General features: G+C 43.2%; 1 protein-coding gene across 5 annotated transcripts in view; it reads right to left on the reverse strand.

The window, feature by feature from the left end:
• Nucleotides 1-533, reverse strand: part of MAP3K15 (mitogen-activated protein kinase kinase kinase 15) — a 156,476-nt gene extending 155,943 nt beyond the window's left edge. For all 5 annotated transcript variants that reach the window (XM_074993985.1, XM_074993986.1, XM_074993981.1 and 2 more), the window contains exon 1: nt 12-533. In XM_074993985.1, the coding sequence (XP_074850086.1) occupies nt 12-345 (334 nt within the window). In that variant the 5' untranslated portion in view covers nt 346-533. The remainder of the gene's footprint in view (nt 1-11) is intronic.
• Between the last annotated feature and the right edge of the window lie 8,023 nt (nt 534-8,556).

The following is an 8,556-nucleotide window of genomic DNA, read 5'->3' on the forward strand; positions in this document are numbered from 1 at the left end:
TCCCCGCTCACCGGCGTCGTAGAAGGCGTCCAGCACCGCCGTCTCCCCGAAGTCCAGTTCCCCGAAGTTGACCGAAGTGAGCTGGGCGCCCTGGGCCTCGCAGGCTCGCACCAGGCACTGCAGCGCCCCCGCCTCCGGGCTCCGCGCCCCGGCTGCGGCTTTCGGGCTGTCGTTCAGCACGTACACTGCCCGCAGGGAGCGCTGCCGCGGCCCGGGGCCACCGCCACCGCCGCCGCCTTCCCCGGCTGCTGCCGCCTCCGCGCCCGCCTCCGGCCCGGGCTGCTGCTCCTCTTCCCCGCTGAAGGGCAGCTGGTCCGCCGCGGCGCTGCTCCCGCCGTGCTCCATGGCCCTGCTCCCCGCCCCGCACTACAGGGGGCGCTGCCGGCCGCCCGCCCAGCAACAGCAGCAGCCCCTGGGTGGGGGGACAGGAGGCTTAGCCCGAGCCCCGCGGCCGGGCAAGAATTGGGCAACCTCGGCCAACCCCGTCGCTCCCTCCCGGGCGGTGTCTGCACTTCACCCCGCGCGCCAGGGTCGAGCCGCTGGCGGCGGGGCGGGGTGGGGCGGTGCCAGGCCGGGGGAGGAGCTGCGGGTACAACGACTGTCAGCAGTGGCGGCGCGGGAAGGGGGGGAGCTCGCCCCCCGCCAGAGGGTGCCCCTCAGTCCCCACGTCGCAGGGCAGGGCTGCAAAGGCCGAGCCCGTCCCCCGTCCGCAGCACGTGCCGCGCTGCGCAAGGAGTCCGGCGGGAGGCCGCGCGTCACCTGCAGCCACCCTCGCCGGCGCGCTTGGGGGTGAAAGGCTCCTGCTCGGGTCTGGGCGCTGCAGTGTCTGGGTGGCTGTTCCTGCTGCCTGCACTGGCCCCCGCCTTTCCCTGCAGGTTTCCCCTGGCTTCCTTTGCAAAGGTCCTTCTGTTATAAAGTGATCATCCCCCCCCCGGCTCTGGCCGGACAGCCCCTTATTTCAGGCGCCAGGAAGGGGTCCGGATTTATTTTCAAAACAGGGCTAATTGCCCCATGTTTGGGGGGGAGAGCGGCTGCCACCGGGGTCCTGCTTCTCGCCAGTGTAGCTGCTGGCTGGTTCCGGCTACTCACAGCTCCTGGGAGCCAGATGGGCACAGCTGTGTTGGCCCCTGGTGGCTGGCAGGAACCAGGCGCTGGAACGGAGTGGCTGCGCCTGGCTCCTGGCTCTCCACGGCTGGTGGGAGCCAGCAGTCTGACCATGCAGCTGCCACATAGTTCCCAGCTCCCCATGCCTCAGTGGACCTGAGAGGAGCTGACCCTTTCTCCCCTCTCCCCACTCCTCCCCCATATTTGGGACAGGGAGATGTGGTCACCCTATTGTCTTAGCATGTGCAATACCTGGTTTCTCCTCCTTACCCTGGTACAGATGGGTGCCTCTCCCCTCCTCCCCAACTGATATGTTAAAAGTTGGAACAGCTTGTGGAGTCCCAGCTCCCAGTTTTCCCAGGGCAGCACTTCCTGTTGATACTGCAGCATTTGTTTTTAATTTTATCCTTTATTTTTAGTACACAAGTTTATTTTTTGGGATCCCATGATTTTAAGGCTGCCTGTTTTCCTGATTTGGTATCAAAATTTCTTTAGTTTCCTTTGATCAATCACTTTCCAAACCAGCACAGTGCTATTTCAGGGGTTGCTTCATGTTTATAACTTGGTTTGTACATTTTCACCATACTTTTTAAAGCTGAAACCATCTAGATGCTTTTGAAAATCCTACTAGTTGCCTAATACCTTTTAAAATTTGGGCCGAAGGGAACCATACTGTCTTGATATAAAATCCTACTGAAAGGTAAACTTGCACTGTACCATTTTACTAAATGTAGCTATACAACCGTGAGCAAGATGGATTGTCCACGAGGGTTCAAAAATCATAATTTACACCTTCAAGTCAGAATATTAACATTAATTATTTGGGGTTATTTTAATTTGCATTTTTGTTTCTGAGTCTTTATGGCATAATAGCTTCATACTTCTGATATCCTTACCCTTGAAAACTTATTTTTCTGATTCCCCATCCTCCAAATACTCAAGTTCACGCTTCACTCTTCTGGTACTTTATTTGTTGCTTACATAAATGTTGATTTTTCTACTGAATTGTTTATGCTTCCAGTTGCATATTTTAATATCCTTTTATGTATGCCACATATTTTTGAGATACATTTCACAGATGGTCTCCTGACAGCTTTACTGTTCTTTACTGCCAACATCAAGGACTTTTTTGGTGAATTATCTTGTCACTAGCCTTTAAATTCGTTGCCTTTTGAGAAGTAAAGAGCCTTGTCTCAGGTGGTCTGGCTATGGTCTGAAGAAGTGGGTCTGTCCCACGAAAGCTCATCACCTAATAAACTATTTTGCTAGTCTTTAAAGTGCTACTTGACTGCTTTTTGTTTTGTCTGTTTCCCCAGGGAGATAGCTAATGCATGTTATCAGTACCATGATAAAACTAGACATTCTCTTAACCCATTAATCCCTGTTAAACTAAAGGAATTAACAGAGGCTTCTTCCCCTCTTTGCTCCTCACCCCAAATTCCCTTCCCTTATTAAGGGTATGTCTACATGAGAAGACACTAAAGATATGATGTTACTATATATACGAAATAGCACTGAGGTTAGCAACTCTCATGGACTGGCTGCCACTGCCAAAATCCCTATACATCTCCTTGAATTTCTGTATGGACACTCTAGTTCAGAAGTAAAACTGACTGTAGTTTAGACATTGGTATTCAGGGCAACCAGGAGTCCTTCCCTCACACACTGTGAATCAGCAGGATTTTGAGTTTTGGTGGATATTTTTAAAATTTTGTACTGTTCTAGTGTGTTCCCCCACCCCCTTCTTTTTTTTTTTCAATTTTTTTTTTTAGTACAAATAGGAGTGAAGTAATGGAGCAGAAAGGTAGGACTGGGAGGGACCTGACAAGTCATCTAGTCCAGTCACTGACACTGAGGCAGGACTAAGCATTATCTGAGCCAGGTCTGACAGGTGTTTGTCCAACCAGTTCTTAAAAACCGCTAATTACAGAAATTCGAAACCCTCCAGAGGTAATTTGTTCCAGTGGTTAACCACCCTGACAGGAAGGTGTGCCTAAGGCCCAGTCTAAATCACCCTTGCTGCAATTCAAGTTTATTACTTCTTGTCCTCTCCTCAGTGGATTAAGACACCAATTTGCCACACTCTTCTTTAAAACAACCTTTTATGTATTTGAAAACTAGCATGGCCTTCCTCAGTTTTCTCCCCTCCAGACTAAACAAACCCGTTTTTTTTCAGTCTTTTCTTGTATATCATGTTTCTAGATTTTTACTTATATACATTGTTCCCCTCTGGTCTTTTGCCAAAATGCCCACATCTTACCCTAACGTTTTGCCACCCAGAACTGGACATCCCCCTTCACCCCCGCCAACCAAAGCGGCCTTACCTATTCTTGGAAGAGCAAATAAATTACTTCTTGTGTCTTGTTTACACCACTTGTTTTGCTAATACATAACAATGTTTTCCCCCCAAAATATTACATGGACTCATATTTATCTCTTTTCTGCTGTGATGCTTCCTAAGCAGTCATTTCTCATTTTGTATTTGTGTAATTTATTATTCCTTCCTAAGTGGAGTACTTTGCATTTGTCCTTAATGAATTTCAGCCTATTTATTTCAGACCATGTTCTCCAGTTTGTCAAGATCACTTTGAATGCTAACCCTGTCTTCCAAAGTACTTGCAGCCCTTCCCAGGTGGGTGTCATCTGTACATTTTATAAGCATACACTCCATTCTATTAATTCAGTCATTAATAAAAATATTGAATTAAACTGAAGCCAGGACTAATCTTTGCAGGACCCCACTAAACGATGTTCTCAAGTTTGACAAGCAAACCATTCATAAGGAGTGGGCTTCAAGGATGGGAATTGACAGGTTGTCCTTCCCGCACCCCGACTGTGCACACCAATACTGCTGGGCTGAATTGCACAACTGCTCTGGCTGGGGATGGCGCATTCACCATTAGTTTGAGACCCCTGCAGTAAGAGAAAGGCTTGAGAAAATGTCACTGGAATAAGAGAAAACAAAACACTCATCTCTTTGGGGAAAAGTGCAAATATTGTTTTGAGAACTTGATAAATTTATGAGACAGTGAGGAGGGGCAGTCTGTGTAAGGAGCCAGGCTAGATTTTTCTGCACGGTAGTTTGCAGTTAAAATTAATTCATTGTATTTCAAATAAGGTTTACTATGCTTAGTGCTCGTTTTGTTGTTTTGTGTGTAGTAAAGGTTTGTTTATGGTACGGTTTCTGATCTACAAATTGACGAACACTAAATGAAAGCACAACACCTTCATGCAAGGGTCTACATACAGGAGCCCTGCAGTTTAATTTCATAGAATGCTTTTGCAAATTAGAAAAAAAATTATATTTGTGTCCAAATTTAAAGCTAGAGATTTCATAATGGAAGCAAATTGGGAGTAAAGTGCCGGTAACCATTACAACTTGCTGTCCCTAGCTCAGAGGTGAGAGCAAAGTGTGACAGGCGTACTCACATCCATCACAGTCTACTACCTCTGGACCAGAGAATGGAGAAAGATAGAGGTAACAAATGACAACGTGTCACAAAATTCTACCCTTGGATTAGAGGACAGGGAAAGGCGAGAGGTAGCAAATTGTGATGGAGTAACCCCATACTCACCCCTTTTGTCTGTGAAATCTGTGTAGTACCGAGTAAAAACACACAGCAGACCAGATTTTGCATGGGGAAGATGAGATTTCACAATCTGTGACACATTCTTCATGAACTTATATTTGGTAAGGCCCAAGGTATAAGTGTCTCTGTCCCCCATCATCTTTTGTGTGAAGAGAAGCAGCGATTTTTTTCCTGCACAAAGCTCAGTTCAACCCATTCTGTATCTTTGGCTTCACCCAAAGGAACTCGGGCCCTACAAACATTTCCCTGGAAGCATGGGAAGCCAAGTTCAGACTTGCTTAAGCGGGTATATGAGAAAGAGGGCGGGATGGGGTGTGGGTGCTTTAAAGAGGCACACAGAAGTGAAAGCAGCTGGGCCAGGGCCTAGGTCCTGCCCTTACTCACTGCAGCCTGCTGAAGAGATAATGTCTAGCAGAGTGGACAGACCAGATGCTTGTCTTTTCTTTGCTGACTGCAACCTGTTGAGGCTTTGATAAATGCTGGGACCACAAGTAAAGCAAAAAAATTAGTACAGCTTTTCACATTATATATATGAGCTCATGCATTTTGAAAGGACCACTTTTATAATTAAAACTACACTATTTCTCCCAAACAGATGCACATTGAGCGATTAATTGATACTGAATTTAGAAGGTTGGTTTGGACATGTGGGTAAAGAATAGATAAATACGTTAGTCAGTTTCAGCCATTTTTCTTCTGCCTGTGTGGGGTCAGCAAGCCAAATTTTAGTGCAAACTCAGCTAAATATTCCATTTTTTAACCCTTTGAACTGTTCATATTCACTATAATGCATAAGCAAGGGGAGAATAGCATTGTTAAAATTAAAAAGTCACATACACATTAGTAAAGTTAACAAAATAAAGGAGGGACTACAAAAATATAGATGCTAGAAAGTGACTCTACAGAAGTTTTCCAATAATACATTATATTCAGAATGCTTTTGTAATGTTACACAGTGTCTACCCTGTCTTTCTGCATTGTGTCAAAAGTAAATTAAGTCCATCAGGCCACTTTAACACAAGCAGGTGTACCTGGCATTGCTCTGGCCCTGAACCCATGGTTGTGGTTTTTGTTTGTTTCTGAAAATAAAAGTAAAATGTACCTGTTTTATGTAAATAATTGTATTTGTCAAAAATACAGTGTTTTATGAAGTTTGTTTTTATGGTGGATTTCTTACGCAAGGGATTGTTAAAATTTTTATGTTTAGTTTCTTTTAGCACATTTTTTCAATGGGAGTTCCATCAAGTGTATTTTTAATTCATCTTCATAAAACTCTAACTGTATTTTTAACAAAAAGGGCCATAGTCAATTTGAGTTCTGATAACATTTTGTTATAGTTTTGAAATGGTAAGCTTTGATTTAGCTGTGCTAAAACAGAGTGTTATTCAGAAGTTCTCTGTTTTAGCTCTTTTCTGTAAGGTTTATTGAGAAGCAATCCTATTCCAGGTTCATCCTGTTTTGCGGGCACATCTTGGCACATCAATGCCATTCCAGGCACACACCATTTTCCTGGCAACGCACAACCAAACCCTTATGTTGCTTTAAGTTATAAGAGGAAACTGTATATTGAATTTGATGGTCTTAGCTCCTACAGTTTTGGAGGAGTCCTTGATCAAACAGAAAAAAACTCTCTAAAATCTGTAGTACATAAGTTTGGTTACCTTCTTTTGGGCTGACTAGCTTATAATCATTATCTGATACATTCAAAAACGATTTACTGCATCTGTGTTAGTTTCTATTTATTCTATTTTCCGCTTTAGAAAAGAATGTTCTAAGCCAGAGACCATTTAGTTAGTCAGAAGTACCAGGTTCCCTCTTAGATTATGCCAACTGTTGCTTAGCTAACAATCTAAAAATGCTGAAAGAGTGTAATGGTCCAGTGGCTTAATGCTATATTTAATAAAGAAGGGCTTAACAACAATCTAAATGACCTAAGTTATTAACTAATGGAAATAACTGGGGGAAGTTGCACAGTACCTTTCTGAGATATAGCAACAGAGATAATCTATATCCTAACAAACAAAACAGCAGTCCTGTGGCACTTTAAAGACTAACAAAATAATTTATTAGTTGATGAGCTTTTGTGGGGCAGACCCACTTCTTCAGATCTGGAGGTAGTGCTGTACTGGAAATGAATTGGCACGATAGTTTTATAACACAGAGAGACGAAAAAAGTTGAAATAAAAACTGACAGATCAGATATATGAGACAGGAGGAGGGGAGAGAATTTCTAACTGTAAGTGTCTTGCCTAAGATAAGTACAAATATCAAAGATGGCGAACCTGTCTTTTTAACGTGCAAGGTAATTGCTATCACTATTGAGGCCAACTGTCAAGATTATCAAATTTGAGCATAAATTCCAGTTTGGATGTCTTCTTTTGTAAGCTGCTGTTAAAGTCTGTTTGTTGTAGGAGGCATCGTCTCAGGTCTTTAATAGTATGGCCCACTTTGTTCACTGGCGGGTTTATAACAGCAACGAAGGGTCCTGTGGCACCTTATAGACTAACAGAAAAGTTTTGAGCATGAGCTTTCGTGAGCACAGACTCACTTCAACTTTTCTGTTAGTCTATAAGGTGCCACAGGACCCTTTGTTGCTGTTACAGATCCAGACTCACATGGCTACCCCTCCGATACTTGACAGTTTTATGTGCACTCAGATTCCTAACATCTGCTTGTGTCCAGTCATTCTTTGGCAAAGTGATTGTCCAGTCTAGATATATTTCTGAAAACTGGATCCCTTATTTCATGGACATGTAAAATTAAAATCAGGCATAACTTTTAGAAAACACAAATGTATTGTCCATTATGTCTACTTGCTTAGTTATCACAGACAGATTTTGTTTCTTGATGGTGTATTATCAGGAGTTGATTTGGTTTGGCAAGGAGTACTTTTTCCTTCTCCCTAATCAGATCTCAAAGATGCACAAATGAGGGTCATTTATGACTAAGTTATGTTCTATTTCCCTTGTGTCGAGATTTTGTTAAGTAAGCATTCCATAATAACTCTTCTCCAACCAAGTTAGCACATAGGATTAATGAAGTGGAAAAAAATGAGCCATTTTTTATGCAAATGGCCTTCTCCTGTTAACTATGGTTACCAATATTTTGATAAATAATCTTCATCATTGATCTAATGCAAGATAGCAAAAACTCACTTTTTAAAATCTACTTGTGTTCTCAAAGGTTTATGAAACTGTTTTATAGTAATATTGTGATAAACTTGTAGCATTTCAGAGGGCAAGATTACTTACTGTATGTTGCAAAACATTAAGCTTAGGAATAACTATTAGATTCTCCTGCCACCAGGTAAACCAAGGGTGCTCTGGTTTCTTTACACTGTGCTGCTTGTGTAAACTGGCCCTAAAGTAAGTGTAGACAGCCATGGGAGGGTCAGAACCTTGTTTACTATAGATAAGGTTAAAGTGAGGCCTAATGGCGTACACATTTTGTTAACCTTGAACTATTTCTAATTTAGGTGGTTGAAGTAAAGTATTTCTTGGCCTATGGATTTGTACGTGATGAAAAACTATAGTCACTCTTCCTAGAAGCAGCTTCATGGCAGCTAAAATATTTTTTATAAATCATGTGTTGTGTTCTCAAAGTCCATACTTCGCAATTTATGCCCAGTTCAGTATGTTGAATTATGTTCCTTCAAAGTGGGTAGCAACATGTCCTTTTATTTTACTTACTATATTGTAGGCTCTTCTTCTGACCCTGTATTTCTCCTCTGCTAAGTAGCAGCCGATTTTCGTGGCCTTGCCAGTGGAGTTAGAAATTAGCAGTGGAGTCCGCTATATTCAAAGTGTATAAAGGCAAATAAAACAAGTTACACTCAGTGGCTTCTCTACAATATTACAATGTT

The sequence above is a fragment of the Carettochelys insculpta genome, chromosome 1 (genome assembly GCF_033958435.1).
Source record: "Carettochelys insculpta isolate YL-2023 chromosome 1, ASM3395843v1, whole genome shotgun sequence".
NCBI lineage: Eukaryota > Metazoa > Chordata > Testudines > Carettochelyidae > Carettochelys > Carettochelys insculpta.